This window comes from Megalops cyprinoides, chromosome 15, assembly GCF_013368585.1.
Source record: "Megalops cyprinoides isolate fMegCyp1 chromosome 15, fMegCyp1.pri, whole genome shotgun sequence".
Taxonomy (NCBI): domain Eukaryota; kingdom Metazoa; phylum Chordata; class Actinopteri; order Elopiformes; family Megalopidae; genus Megalops; species Megalops cyprinoides.
In genome coordinates this window covers 4458943-4474542 of record NC_050597.1, presented here as the reverse complement: position 1 = coordinate 4474542, position 15600 = coordinate 4458943, and the positions used below count along the sequence as shown (strand labels likewise).

Here is a 15600-nt window from a genome sequence, read left to right as displayed (position 1 = left end):
TCAGGAATGCCAAAGTGAGACACATTCCACACATGTCCTGTCTTTGCATTTTTGAGATGGGCATAGAAACATAGCATAGACAAGCAGAGCATCGGTGGTTTTTGTAACCCCATGTGGAAGGTTTCTCAATCTTGCAACTTCCTTGTTGTATATATGAATATTTGATGAAACGCCGATGATTTTATAATGACTTGATCATGCCTTTATTAATGGGTCATTAAGCATTCGTAAGCAGACCATATTACGGTTATCACGCACCATTACACAGCACACAATATTAAACAGCTGGCTGTATATCATTTGAACATACCATAAGTGTCTGACAGGTACTGTTGCCTGTACCACAGCCAGGAGAGCCCCACCTTTGTCCAAAAACCAAATGCTGTGCTCTTCCTCAAAAATCTAGATTAGACAAAGATAACCAAAAATTACTGTTGCATACAGGTGACACAGCCCTACAAAATTACTGATTAAAATATCAGAGGTCGATCATAATGGTTTGATTTCATATCTTAATTTACTTTATACATGATGACGGCCATTAAATTGCTCCAGTGGATCCAATCTGTAATTATTAAAACTCTATCATTTGTATCATTTACTATTTGTATAATTTGTATTTGGGAATAAATAAACAATTAGTCAGCCATGTAATTGCATCTATATGAAACATATTATTCATAATGTAGCTCATGCTGGTAAAATGTAAAACCAGTTTTGTTTCAAGATATGTTCTGGTCTCAAACACAAAACCACAAATCTTTGGGGCGTCCCTTTTAATTAGCTGTGCTCATTGGAGTATTAAACTGAAATTTACTTAAATTTAAACTTAAATTGAACTCATCACTCAAGTTTACATGAAGCAAAACAATTCAAAACCAAAAGTGGGAAATGCATAGCAGGTTTAGTAATGCGTTCCATAATTAAATGATATTTATTAAATTCTAAATGAATGAAAGCACACCAGTGCCAAAGGATAGACCCCTCTCACCTGTCTCCAGGTGTTCCCAGCGTCTGAGGACACGTACATCCCAACGTTGTTGTATGAGAGCTCGGCTCCGATATTGCCTAAGAAATACACAATACACGCGTATCATGAAGATAGCAGCAAAAATGAATATAGTGAGTATACGATACCTACAATATACAGTGCTCACACAGAAGTGCCAATTAGCAGGTTTTTACCTGATCATTCACAAACATTCATGGATATTATTACCACTAACATAATATGATCTTGCTGAAAGCAATGCAAAGCTGTAGAGCACTTTATGTCAGCTGTATTGTGTTGTATTCATTGTTCTGAATGACAATGACATGCCGTGTGGAACTGTGTAGCTAAAACGGCACAAAAGAACAACATTTGCATGCATAACTGCCCCTCCCCCCTCTCCTACGTTTATGAAGTGTTATGTTTTTTTTTTTCCCCCACTCTCAGCTGGCATTCTTTTACCTGTAGCCACGATTATTCCAGGTGCAGAACTCTTGCTGGAGATGCTTCCGGAACTGTACGGATTTTCTGACATTTGCAAATGCAGGTGCAGTGAACAGAATGGCTGAGGAATTAAAACAAGATGGTTTGCAGTTAACTTCGGCAGAAACGGTTTGCAGTTCGCGTTTAAAATCACACAAACAAACACAAAAATAAACCACGCAAAAACGAGGAAAGGATAATTTTGTACTCTTAGTAATAGAACAGCCAACATGAGTTATTTATTTATTTATTTTAATGGCATTGTCTGTTACTGGATGTTACTCTTGCTAGATTAAACAGTCACAGGGTGACAAGACAGGGGGGAACAAAATTTTGGATTTGTAATTTTTCATTCAATCATTTTTTAAGGGGTTGAAGGTCAAATAAATCCAAAATTCTCACAAATAATCATGGATTATTTCATTAGACTCTATTCAACAGTATATCCACAAAAATCTGTTCCATTTTCAAGAACACATGCCCTAGAGTATGTAACACATGTATTCATAACCATTTTTCCCCATACATTTATTAACTACTTAAGCAGAAATATGTGGAAAATGGGATTTTTGTTACAAATTTTATTAAATTTAGTCTCAGTGGCACCCCTATGACAATTTGTAGGCAGACCACCTTTAAGATCTTCACCTTATGAACAAACAGCACTTTACACCATGGTAATATGACATTCAGGGACAAATATGTTTTTAGGATGTAAACCCTTTTAAGATGAGGGGGGTAGTTTCAAACTGAGATTTGAATGGGATTTGTGGGTAAAAAAGATGGGAGATTATTCATGAACAATCCTGTTTGTATTTGACCTTTGACCCTTTGTCATTGAAATAAGGATGACACTTTGGATTTGGAAGTTTAAGGCCATGTTCAGTTTGATCTAGCATGGTTAACATACATTAACGGATTATGCCATTACGTTTTTTAGTCTGAAGGTCTTTTTCGCCTTTGGCTGGTCTACTATTGATGGGTATCTGAAGAAAAACAATCCTTTAGTGAATAGTGAATGAACTTTTTTTTATTATTGGGTTCCACATTTATTTGCCTTTAACACATAGTTAAAGAAAAAAAACATGTAGAAATTAAGTCTGTTTGTTACAATAGCACCTACTGAAGTAGCATCAATCAAAAGCTGGGTGTGATCATGGGCACAATGGCTAAAACTTTTGGTGAATAAGTTTGAATACTGGCAGCTCCCTAGGGTAATAAGTAATATAAGTTCCAGCCGTGTGAGGGAACAGCATGTTTCATATCTCATATAAAATGAGACTTCTGTATAAATAACCGTCAGACAGTGAATTTAATTTCATGTGCTTGTGTCATGTGCCAATGGCGTGCTGGTATGAGAACTTCAAAGTCCATAATCACGACTTACCTATTGTAATTCCGATATGCATCGGCTGACATCCCGTTTTCAAGCAACGGTACAATTTTGAGTAACAAATGTATCATGGGAGAAATCTGAATTTCTTTACCCTGAAAGGGGTGCATTATGCAGACATTATTCAGCTAGATAAGAATCAGGTTTGGTCAGGTTTTAGGAAATGTAAAACAAAAATCAGCACCGAGAAAAGAACCACCGTCCCATGCGGGGCTCTATAGCTACCTGCTGAATTAGCATGGGTTATGAAATTCATTTGCTACATATAACAGTATCTTAAATTAAGAAAAATCATGTCAAACCAGAATATCAGTTCCTCTCTTATCTGTTCACTGACTGCAAAAACAGTCCTTGATATTAAATTCTGAGAGCTATGGTAGCAAGATTGAAGCACTGGCTTCCAAAAACATGTCATGTACTCTGATAATTGTGGAACTGTAGTATTACATCCTTCAAGGTTAAATGACTGTACATCACAGAATGTTAGATAAATAAAACAGTTTGTGCATTTGATAACCCTAATAAACACTTGCAATTATGAACTTAGGAATTCGGGACTTGAAATTGGATATGGCTTTCAGATAAGGCATCCCCGAAAGATTTCCCTAGTTTTGTTTAATTTTACATTTACTTTTATGTTCATGTTTATGCTTGTGTTTAAGTGTAAGTGTTTGTGTATGTGCATGAGTATGCTCTAGTTTATCCAATGCTGTGCTGGGGCACGGCTATGGTGGACGTGTATGTTACAGTGTGTCACCGTGTTCTGTAAGGGCATGGTAGTGATGAGACAAAGTCTGACTAGTTCATTGCTTTACACTGTAATGCTGACAGATCTCAAAACTTTGTCTCTCTGAGCATTAATATTGACACTCGGAGGACTTCAAAAAATTACCCCAGTAGGACAGTTACTTACACCTTGTCATGCAGCGTTGAATATTTGAACAGATGCATGACAAAATGCACAGATAAGAGCATCGGCACTGGTTTTAATTGCACAGCCCGTGCGGATATACCCACAGAGAGTTACTTTTCTGCTGAAAATAAAATCCCTCACCAGCGAGGAACATGCAATTATGTTTCAATAAGAATCCCCCTCTCTCATTTGGTAAGAGGACAGCAGTATTGATAGTGTGTTTAATTGCCTTTATCTGCTGCTTAAACAAAGAGAGGGCTGCCTGACAGAAGAGCCTCCACCAGTTCCCAAGGGCAAGAGGACATCCTCAAAAGACAATTAAATCAGCTCAGAGAGCAGAAAATGCTCTCCACCGTCCTTTCAGTTGATATCATGACACTGTTAGTAAGGACACCGAGGACAATAGGACTGAACTTTGAAATCTAAAGGGAGAGACAAAAAAACAAGCGTGCAATTAAAATGTCACTTCATTGCACTATTAAAGTCAACCTTTAAATATTTCTCCAGGATTCAATAGTCTCCTTAACTGTATTAATTCAACGGTAAACCTTATTAAATTAGCTATTTTACAAAATATCAATAAAAAGCTTTCAGAAGGGCAGAGGTAATATGAGGAAGTCGGGAAGGTACTTAAGAGCAATCAGATTTAATTATTTGTTGAAGAGCTTGTGCATATTTAAGCGCCATGTGGCGTGTGTATATACAAACTAATCGTTAGAGATGATTAATTCATTATGGCAGAATGTCCTTGAGGATAAAGCACATTTTTCAATATCTGCAGAGCAACACTTGTTGAAATACACTTCCAGATCCATCTATAAATGGATTAAACTATATTAATCAATTATACATATCCCATGGTATCATTTGTGAAACTATGTCATGCAATGCCCATAGTGAACTGCTAAAGAGCAAATGTTACATTAGTTGGGAGAGATTTAATTTGATGTGCCATTTAATGTGTCCTTACTTTAAAAGCTTTGGTTAAAGCACTCTGTCATTTGAAATGTTTGCTATGACATGGGTCAGTTTTTATAATATAAAAGAAAAAAGACTTTTTATTGCCAGAATTATGTAATAGGATCCTGTTGTCAGGAAAAACATTAGTCTCACAATTTTAGGGGAAAATATACTCTTTGTCTCTGCACGAGAGGGGAGAAGATGTTGGGATTATGACTGTGGTGCTCTTACCGTTTCCATCCACTACCAGGCTGATGCCAGTAGAGTAGTTTTTAGCTTTAACTTTCATGGACAATTTCAGGTAAGTTTGAACAACTTTTCTGTTCTTAACATCCTTGCGTCGGATGGTTGTTTATTAATGAAAAATATTGTGCAAGCGTCACAATTGTAACACGTCCTTTATTTTGTTATTCAAAGTTAAGCACAAAACATATTTCATGTTTTGTCAACCAAAGACTGTCTGCAGCAGTGCTGTAAATTAATGATAGATTTAATTGTCCCCATGCCAGAATCATCATACTCATGCAAATTTTAGGGTTAGTCTCTGGGGTTGTCTCTGAGGCTACTGAATGGATTCCTGTCCTTGCTGAGTAGAAATGTACAATTGGTAAGACATATAATCACATAGAGAGTGGCAATGCACTCGGAGACAGAAGGGCTGGTGTGGGAGTCTGAATAAATACAGTAAAACTTTTTTTTTTTTTTTTTACTTTTTTTTCTTAAAAACATTCCAAAACTGTATGTTGGTATAGAAAGCACAATAGATTGAATAGAGGACTATCTGCTGTAAGAATGGAGGTGACCATGAGATGAGAATGTATGGTTAACACAGGTATAAAACAGTACACATTTCATGGCAAATATGCTTAAGATTCCTCCCCTGAGGCCTGGCATGGCTGACAGTCAGTCATTGTAAGACTAGGAATCTGGGTTGGGTTCTAATGCTGGAGGAGATGATGCCTAAGCACAACGATGTAAACGTTATCATCACTGTAATGAAGTCTCCTGCCCTGATTACCATTAGACCAAAAAGGAGGATGGGCTAGGAGGCTCTAATGAATTATTTAAGAGGTTACAGCTTAAATGCCTAGATGTAGATGCATTTCAAACCACTTCATTCCTGAGCATTTCAGGATCTACAAACACACTACTTTGTGTGTTTTGGGTTCAGCTCAGGCGGTTTGCTTGAGCGTTGCTAAAATAAAGGGAATAACATCTTCTACAATGCGGCTATGGGAGTAACAACGGGACCATTTCAAGGGTGAAAAAAGAGGGAGTGGGGTTGGACTCTGCCCTTTGCAAGGGCATTCTAAAAGCTCATGCTTATGCTTGTGCAGTTAAGTTTTAGAGGGAGGGTAGGTTTCCCTTCAGCAAATTAAAAAAAAAAAAAAGGTTGTGTAACATGCACCCATCCACACCATTCCAGCAGATCATGCTTACCAAAATGCAGTGAATGTCATTTCCTGCAAGGTCTGTGGCAGGAGCTTGTATCAGGCGCCAGTCCCTCCCTTTGTTGTAGGTTATATAGGTCTTCACTTGGCTATCAACCTTTCTGTTCGCAACGAACATGCCTTTTATCCCCGCTACCTAGGGAAATGGGAATAAAGCTTAACAATCATATAGACACTCAGAGGAACTGGAAATTGCACTCTGTGACATCTACGTTGCTCATGCATATTCAGTTAGCAAACTGTTACCTCCTCCTGCCATTAATCTTTAGATGACGTTTGGTGCAACCAAAGCAACTTGAAAATCATTTAGAAATAACATTCATGAAAAAAAAAAAATCATTCCAGCCATAAAACAGTTTTGGCAAATTTAAAACCAGTTCCAACAAAGAGAAAGCTGTAAAGGAGTCCAGACACTTTCTCTTTCAAAATGAGGCACATAAGTGGCATTAATAGGCGCTGCTTTTGACAGAGAGTACAGGAGCTGCTAACTGGACAGCCAGGGTTAATAATAAGCTGTCATTCAAAAACTATATTACCCCTGGACACTGCCTCAAGTGAGAAAAGTGTGTGTGTGTGTGTGTGTGTGTGTGTGTGTGTGGGCTATTTCTGCAGACAGGTTGATCAGACTGTAGGTGCTTGTGTGTGATATGTATCATTGGCCAACCATAGGTTAGTTTTCATTCCAGCTGGCATATAAAATGTCATGTGTTAACATATGCAATTAATTTTAAAACAAAGGCAGCATTATGGTGTAGTGGTATTGTGTATTGCAGGGCTTGTAACTGATAATTTGCCAGCTTCAGCTGGTGTACTGAATGAGGTACCGTACCCAAATTGCTTCTGTACATAACAAACTGTGCAAAATTGATAATACGCATGATAGTCGCTCTAGATAAGAGCATCTGCCAATCAAATCTGTAAATATATATGTTGTGAGAGCAACCAAGAATGTAAAGCTTAAACTTTTCCATAATATTAATTTTACATTCTGGCAATTCATTCAACAGGAGTTTAATTTCTTGCTTGAATTGCTTATTTTGCTAAGTGGTATAGAATGTTTCCTTAAATTTGATGTTTAGAGCTTTCACTGAGTGGAAGCAGCAATTGACTGTGTAATGTGATGTGATGTGATGTGATGTGATGTGATTGTGATGTCACAAAATGACATTAAGTATGAATGTGTGTAATTGTGTTTAGGGTCGTCAGTCTCACCACATTCAAGATTTCTGTGCATGAGAATGTGCCTGCTCGGTCATTGGATAAATGGGGAATGATTAAATTGATTGGCCACACCTCCTAATTAATAACAGGTGGTATAAATACAAGAAGGCCATGAGAACAGAGTGAGTACAGGCAGAAGGGGGATCTCATTTCAGTGCTTTTGTGCTTTGCCGCTTTGGTGCTTTGGCTTAAGTTATTTTATTCCTTGTTTTAGGCAGTTTTATTTTTTTTTTACTTGAGCCTGTTCTACCAATTTTAACCGTTGACCTTATTCAATATTTTTTGCTTGTCTCTATTCAATGAGAGCCTTTTTATGTGATAAGAATTGGCCAGCTTTATCACACAAATCCTTGTTAAAATATCAGTAATTGAAGGGAAAGGGGCAAGGTTCTTTACTGAAAATCTGACATCTTGGCTCACAGCAGAAGTCCATTCTAACAAAGCCTGTACCAATTGCCAGTGCTTGTTTCTGATTTTGTGCATTCTCCAGCCTCCGAAATGCTTCGGGAGATAGGAATTGGAAGAATTCGAAATGCAGTGAATTAAATGTGGTTTTAATTTGGCAGTGAAATAACAATGAAACTGAACTCATTTTAATTGCCCGCCGCTCTACCTCCCACAATGTCAAAGCTCATTGGCTGACACCTACCTCGTACAGGTCAATCATTATGTTTCCCTCCAGTCCTCTGCTGGTTTTCACATTCTCCAAGGCCAGAGTGAAATAGACTCCCCGCGTGTCTGATATATAGAGGTTATATGTGTCATTTTGGTTCCATTCTTGCACAGCCGCAAATACCTGCTTCTCATCCGTGCTGATGATGTGCATGTCCTGTTGAAGAGAAATCATTAGTTTTCAGTACGGCTGGAAAACCTGCATAATCTTGAGGATAGGACGACTGAACCTTAATACGGAGCCACTAACAACCCATGGGAGAGCAAATATACCCTGAAGAATGCATGTTACTGTTAGTATTGATTTTGTCTCATTATAGCCGCTTCCTGGTTCATGCGGTCTTACGTTTTAGCAATGGTAGAGACCAAAGATTGGTCTCCTATAGACATTGCTCCCCTAGTGTCTGAGTATCTCTGCTTAAATGAAATCCCACCGACAAAAACAACTGTCTCTATGTCTCATCTGCTCTACTTTCCTGCAATTGTCACAGGGATGCATACAGCACTGTCACCACTCCCACACCTCCGAGAATGTCAAAGAGATACTGGATAAAAACCCGACCACCTCGCAATGCTCTGAATGACTTGCCTGCACTTAGAATCCGCAGCCACCTCGTCACCACTAGGGGTGTTTCAGTCATAAAAACTCTTGTCTTTGTTCATATTCAGCGTACAAACCCCAGAGCTACTGTGAAACCTGAGTGTTCAATTTTTGCCCTTTTCTGTGGAAATGAATCTGCACAAAACTCTTTAATCTAATCATAGCCTGGGCAGGGGTCAATCCACACTCGTTTTGAGGAAAAGGACTTATACACTGCCTACGCAGAAATAAAATCAATTAATAATAGAAAAGTTAACTCAATTAAAGCCAATATATGAAAGATATTAAACAATAAAAGATCTATTGCAATTGATATCAGTGAAATATTTTGGAATATGAACATATACAATATTGCTCACACCTTCATTTTCTTACTTCCTTCCATTCTTTCATTTTCCTGCATCCAGCATGGGTTTCAATCAATCGATCAAACAAATCAATCAATACAATAGTTTATATTCAGCTTTTTTTTTTCAAGGGAGAAAAGAGCAAATAAGTCCCTGAAGTTTCAGCAGGAGACTGTCTCACAGGGACCTTATCTTTATTTTTTTTTAACTTGATTAAATGCTTTCCTCTCTTTCTCTTCACCGGCACTGCATTCTGCATGAGATGTTGCACCCATGGTAATTGGCAATGCATTTCTGGCCTTTGCATTAGGATTGAAATAGCACTGGTCCTCCAGTAATTAATCAGCAAGGTATGGCAGCATGGCAGCTGTAATAACGATAGGGGGTACCTGAACTTATATGTTAACTTTCACCCCCTGTGAGAAAAGCGTAAAAAAGGAAAGTCAAAGCGCTCTTCTTGGCAAGGCAGTGAGCTGTAAATTCACAGGTGAGACACCTCGCTTACAGCTAGCTTTATTTCTTATTGGCTTCATATTATGTGTTGCACCATGACAGGTTGACCTTTCTAAATGCATTAGAACCTTTGAATCCCTCAGAATGATTTATAGGAATTTTTCTCTGTTTAATAACAAGAAAATCCTTATGTGTCATGAAAGATTGTGTGTATGTGTGTGTTTTTTTTTTTTTTTTTTTACCATGGATTGCTTTTGAGTTAAAAATGTGATTGGAACAGTTTGCATAGTAAATTTACAGATTTTACTTTGCAATACAATGTGTTTATGCAAACCACTGGTCATTCTACTCAAAGATCCAAAAGAGATTATACCGATTATTCATACTTCTCAGCCTTTGTAAGTTTCATCGAATCTCTATCCATCAAGCAGAAGTCACTAACTGAATTTTCTGACTTGAATTTGAACGCTCCCTTGTAAAGGGTAGTGTAGCTCCCTGTGTAATGTACTGCAATATTCATATCCGCTGGCAAACAGAATTCTCTATAAGGTTTTACATGTCTGCTTTTACTCTGAGGAAAATCCCTGTTGGGTAGTAAGACCAGCATGTGCAGTTGACCAGAGAGGGACAGTCACATTCTAGGATTAAGGGACTTAGTTTAGAATGCTCAGCCGTGCATGCAAGCACTTGATGCATATCATAAAGCACATCGAAACACATTTTTATTCCTGATAGGACATCACCTTTAATTACATTTTAGAATATGAATTAAATTGGATCTCATAGCTTGAATCAGCCATTAAGGTTGCTTTCCATTTTGTATTTTTCCTTGTTTGCATGCAACAGTGCTTGATTTTTTCCCCCTTTTTGCCTAAAGATCATCTAAAAATGTTTTGCAGCTGTACATTGCTGCAGATCTCTTATCTGACACATGAAATCAGCAAGGCGGAAAACTTCAAAAAAAACAACACGTGAATCTCAAATAATGATTGTGATGAAAAAAAAAAAAAAATGTTAGCTTTTATTTAGGATCATAACCGTCAAAAGATGGCTTTCACAACAGAACAAGCGTATGCATGCCACAATATAGCAAATATATTTCTAGCTTTATTATGGATCATTAACGTATGATATTGATACTTACTTAAACATGGGGTAATATGTGGTTTAAAGTACTTGGTTTTTGGAAAACATCATTCAGAGAATGTTTCCTCTCTACAGCAATGTTTCTCCTAATGGAAATGTGCCAACATCCATCTCTCTGGTTTCACATTTAATGACTTCTTGGTTTGTTTCAATTTCATTCTTCAATTCATTTAATTTCAAGAAATTTTGGGAAGAAAAAACTCTTTTTCTATGAGTCAGGGTATATGCACTGATTATCTAGTCAGAAGCCATAAACATTATCAGATTAGTGTGAAAATTAGACTTTGAAAACAATTTAAAATTAGTGTAACGTGAAAACTCATCTGAACATTTACTTTAGAACTTTTTAACTAATGTAAACATTTAAATTTGATTTGTGTCATTTTTTTCAGGGGGAGTGTTTACTTTCATTAACTTCCTAAACATTGTTCTCACAAAAAAGACACTTTAAAATGGTACATGTATATTTGTTTAAATTAAAATGCTATTTTCCCCCTAATGCTTTAATTTAGTCATGTTAACTTCTGTTCCATTATCAGGAGTTTACTGTGGGGTGTAATTTCGTTGCAGCCACCTTGTTCTAATATTGATTCAGCCGATTCCCTCTTATAGTGAGAGTGCCTCTAGCATCATTCCAGAAAGTTCAAATGAGGAAGGTGAACTGCCAAAGAAAGCATTTAAAGCCGATAATGAAGATTAAATAGAAATAATTCACACAATGGGAACCTCAGGTATTGCAAAGTTTTTTTTTTTTTTTGGTTTGTTTTTTTTTAACCATTGTGTGTACAGAGATTTATCAGATCACCTTGAAAATAAAACAAACCAAAACTTGCTGAGGTTGCACATACTAAATATCCTGTATTTATGTCACACGTACAGTTTAATAATAACAATCATTGTAGTCATCATCATCATTGTTTTTTTAAATGCATTTTATCCTTAAGCATTTGGACAACACTATTTGTTCCATGTAATTTGTAAGAATTCATATCTTACATTGAATTTCATCAGTCATTCATGTGGAATTCAGGCTTTTTCATAAGAATTCATTTCTAATATTTTGGAGTATCAAAATGCATCCTTATAAAAATAAATTATGCTTCTTTATTTCTATGTTTTGATTCTGGAAGGATTTCAGCTTCAGTTCAGCTCTTCAGCTCAAACCATGCCGTTAAAAGAAACACACACACATAAATGAAGCGACATCATCTGCCCAGTTTGCTTACTTTGGGAAGAGAGTATTTTGGTAGTTTGATGCGCAAAAATCCCTCTCTCTGATAGGACACATAGTAACTTGCCCTTCCTGCTGTGGTAACCTGGAAACAAAAGCAACAGCAGAAAAAGCAAGTGAGAACATTTTGTCTCCAATAACAACGTTCACTTTCCACATTAAGCCCAATTTTCACGGCTCTAACACAACGGGAAAACGCAGTACACAGTTATACCAATGCATGTTGGCATGAAACACGGAAGCATTGTCTTTCTGAGAACCGAAATTCTCAAAGATGGATGATAGATGTATGGAGACTCACTAGAGCGAACCGTTTTTTTTTTTTTTGTTTTTTTCCCACTCTGCACACAATGCAGATTCTGCGCCAGCTGGTCTAGATGCTCCATTTGACACTTTCAGCCAACCACAGACAAGCAAGTATTGTGTGCCGGGAGAAAAGCTACACGCCTCTGCCAGGTTTACCGTGATCTGTCTCAAAACCTTGGTGGACTCATTTTCACAACCTGGATTGCCCTGCGCATACCACCCTGTTTTGCCTTGTGTTTTTCCATTGTCTCCATCAGGACACCAGGGGGGCCGACAGCAGGGGAAACAGGCTGCTTTAAACTCTCCTGAACCCTGGTTCCATGCTCTGATCCTTCAGTGGGTCAACTGGTGTAAGAGCAGGGTTATGGCTTAGGGTGAGGTTATCAGATCTACCTGGTTTGAGTTTTAGTCATCTTCGACGACTGGCTTGTTAGAAATAAAATAAATGAATACATAAAAAAGTAAGGCTTATTATTTAAATGAACTCAAACAGTGAGCGTCAATATTGGGCAGCGGGTAGGATGGTTTTCTGTGGAGCTGTAAGCTGTATGGCCAATCTGATCGTTAAGCAGGTCAAATAGTAAACACATGACTAGCCATTGGAAACATAATATACTGGCTATAACTAAAGCTAGTGGTTATCAAATGTATCGTAACTAATATTAACCACATTGAAATGTTGAGACATTTCAATGTATATTTTTTTCTCATGTTCGCTACCTGTCAATAGTTCTGATGTTACTGGGACACATTATTGTTTAAACAGTTAGACAGCTGAATGCATTAAGACAAAAAAAAAGCACCCCAAAAATGATCTGGTCATTCCATATAAAATCAAGCACTGAGAGACGCACAGTGAAAAACAGAAAAGCACAGCGTTACATTTTGTGCTAATAATTTTCAATATGTAATATCCCAATGCATTAAAACCATGGAAATCAGGCTTATATATTCTCAAAAGTACCAAAATCAAGTTCAAAATGGTCACATTCAAACTGAAGTGGTGCTACAATACTTTATGCATTTATTCATGAACAAACAGGCACAGGTATATAATATAAAATAAATTGACTATCAAGGTCCCAACTTCAACACTGAGGGTAAGATAATAATACAGCTGAAGGACCTGAGTGTGCTTTCAAAGGTGAACACTGCTTCATAACACCTAGTGCAGTGCAGTAAAAGTCAACGTAGTAGCAAAATATAAAACTGAAACTTAACAACTGCAGCTTTATGATCATATTCTAAGCAGTGCAGGTTTTGTCAGAGCTTTAAACATACCTACGGTGTTTTCTGCTCTCTTTCTCATCTGAGATGTTGAGGCAGAACGGCCAATCAATATCCACATTATTCTTTGTTCAGAGAAATATTTAACTCCCCCAGCTGAGGAAAGCATACAGCTTACAGCAAATATGCCAGTAAATGTGGCATGCATCCCTGTGTACCGTTCCAATCGATGACTCTCACCCAAATCAGCAATGTGAATATATCCTTTCACCCACGCAGAAGCAGTTATTAGCAGCTACATAGTGAATACCTGTCTGCTTTTTTAAGGCATGGGGTAAAGGGCTTCATTATTAAACTAAATAACCAATTGGCCCCTGAGGCCTGTAAAAGGAATACAATAGGATAGGAGAAGTGGAGAGAGGGAAGAGGACTGAAAATAAACAGAGAAAGCAGGAGGGAGAGCCAAGGGAGGGAATGTGTTCCACTGGATGTACAGGTATGAAACATGGTCAGTCCTTGATAGGTATTCATCTTTCATGTTCGATGGTTAGCTTCTTTGAAGTGGATTGGAGTTAAAGCATGACAGCTTTCTGGTTTTTCTCTTCTGGGTAACTGTGCGCGATGCAGTTTCATACCTGAATGAAGACGTAGTCATCCTGGACTACCAAGGAGCTTGCATCAATGTGTCCTGGGAATGGATAGTTTCTACTGGATTCTGTGCACTCCTGCACCTTGCATGTGACATAGTGAGCTCCTAGCAGAGTAAGAAAAAATAATACAGAATCACTGACAAAAGGCAGCACGTTTGGACAATGGCCATTTTAGGGAAGAAGAACTTAAATGATGAAAATTCATGTTGAGCAGTACCTGTGAAATCATATTTATGCCAGCTACCTTACCAACAAGAAGTGCATGTGCAAGGAGTTGTGACATGATGACAAACAAACATTCAATCCCTGACAAGGCTGTTCTAATATTAGCATCACAGTGGCTTTTTACTTACAGTAATGAGCACATTCAGAAAACAAAACAAACTCAGTTTGGCACAAAACCGATGAGCTGGGTAAGTCTGTCTTACTCCATATAAAGCAGCTGTCATGTCCGGTTTTAAACTGCCTTTGCTAAGGGAGAATGTAGCTGTATGTTGTAACATAGCTGTGTATGATGATGTACACAGCAGTGGGAGTTGTTCAGCGAGGAAAAAAGAACAAAGATGAGACACACCCACTGCTAATTACACTTTACACTTTGGTAATTACACACATTTTGTTATTATTTTTTAAAGCGTTGGTTCACAAAACTACAGTAAAATAATATCTGGGCTACAAGTGTGGTGGCTTTATTGTTCAGTAGCCTCAACAGTCTATAAGGATAAATGTCCTTTGTTTCACCATTATTGATTGAAATATCTAGATATCGTAATATATCCATTGGAATTCTATAGCCTCTGCTGTAAGGTATCATTTCCTAAATTTCCACAATTATAACAGATATATAGACACCTTTTCTCTTTATGAAGCTATTTCAGTAAGGAGTTATATTGCATTTACATTTTCTCCCATGAGGGAATCTTACACACTGGCACACTGGTGAGCTTACTGACTGGCACACCATAATGATTAGCTCTTCTGCCAGCTGGCTTGCTAGCTGGCAAATGACAATGAAAATAAAGCATAAGCCATCCAAATCTTGAAATGTTTTTGATTCTTTGGTAAATTAAATAATTTAGCAACAATGGGTTAGTGTGACCATGAAGTCATATTTTTCCTTCAGTATTCACGTACACAGTATGTGCCAATATTATAGTACATATGTGGCAAACATCTTTGTTTTTTAACAGACCATAAAAATCTATAAGGCGTGTTCACCGCAGATTGCCTGGTGAGTCTTCGTATACTACTGTTGTCTACATCTGCTGAAGTGTACCCCATATCATACATCAGTGGAAAGACAGCACATGACATTTTATAATTTCAGGCTGAACCAATATTGTTCAATATATTATGGCTGCTTATGGGCATAAACATTTTGGAAATGATCCATTACATTACGTTCATTTTCCAGATGTTCTTATCCAGACTGACTTCCAGCACAAGATTCAATGCTGATATTCTTCCACTTACCTTGTCTATTGCAATTCTTTCTTTTGAAAGTTTTTTGTCAAGGTTGGGCAAATTTTACATTCATCACATTGCAGAGCAATTT

At 37.5% G+C, this 15600-nt stretch overlaps 1 protein-coding gene across 1 annotated transcript in view; it reads right to left on the bottom strand.

The window, feature by feature from the left end:
- The window catches only part of LOC118789779 (VPS10 domain-containing receptor SorCS3-like), a 116801-nt gene that overhangs the window by 21682 nt on the left and 79519 nt on the right, over positions 1-15600 (bottom strand). Inside the window, exons 7-13 of the mRNA XM_036546385.1 lie at positions 14031-14149; positions 11858-11947; positions 8062-8241; positions 6181-6327; positions 1454-1556; positions 992-1068; positions 311-402 (exon numbers count right to left, since the gene is read on the bottom strand). Of these exons, the coding sequence (XP_036402278.1) occupies positions 311-402; positions 992-1068; positions 1454-1556; positions 6181-6327; positions 8062-8241; positions 11858-11947; positions 14031-14149 (808 nt within the window). The remainder of the gene's footprint in view (positions 1-310; positions 403-991; positions 1069-1453; positions 1557-6180; positions 6328-8061; positions 8242-11857; positions 11948-14030; positions 14150-15600) is intronic.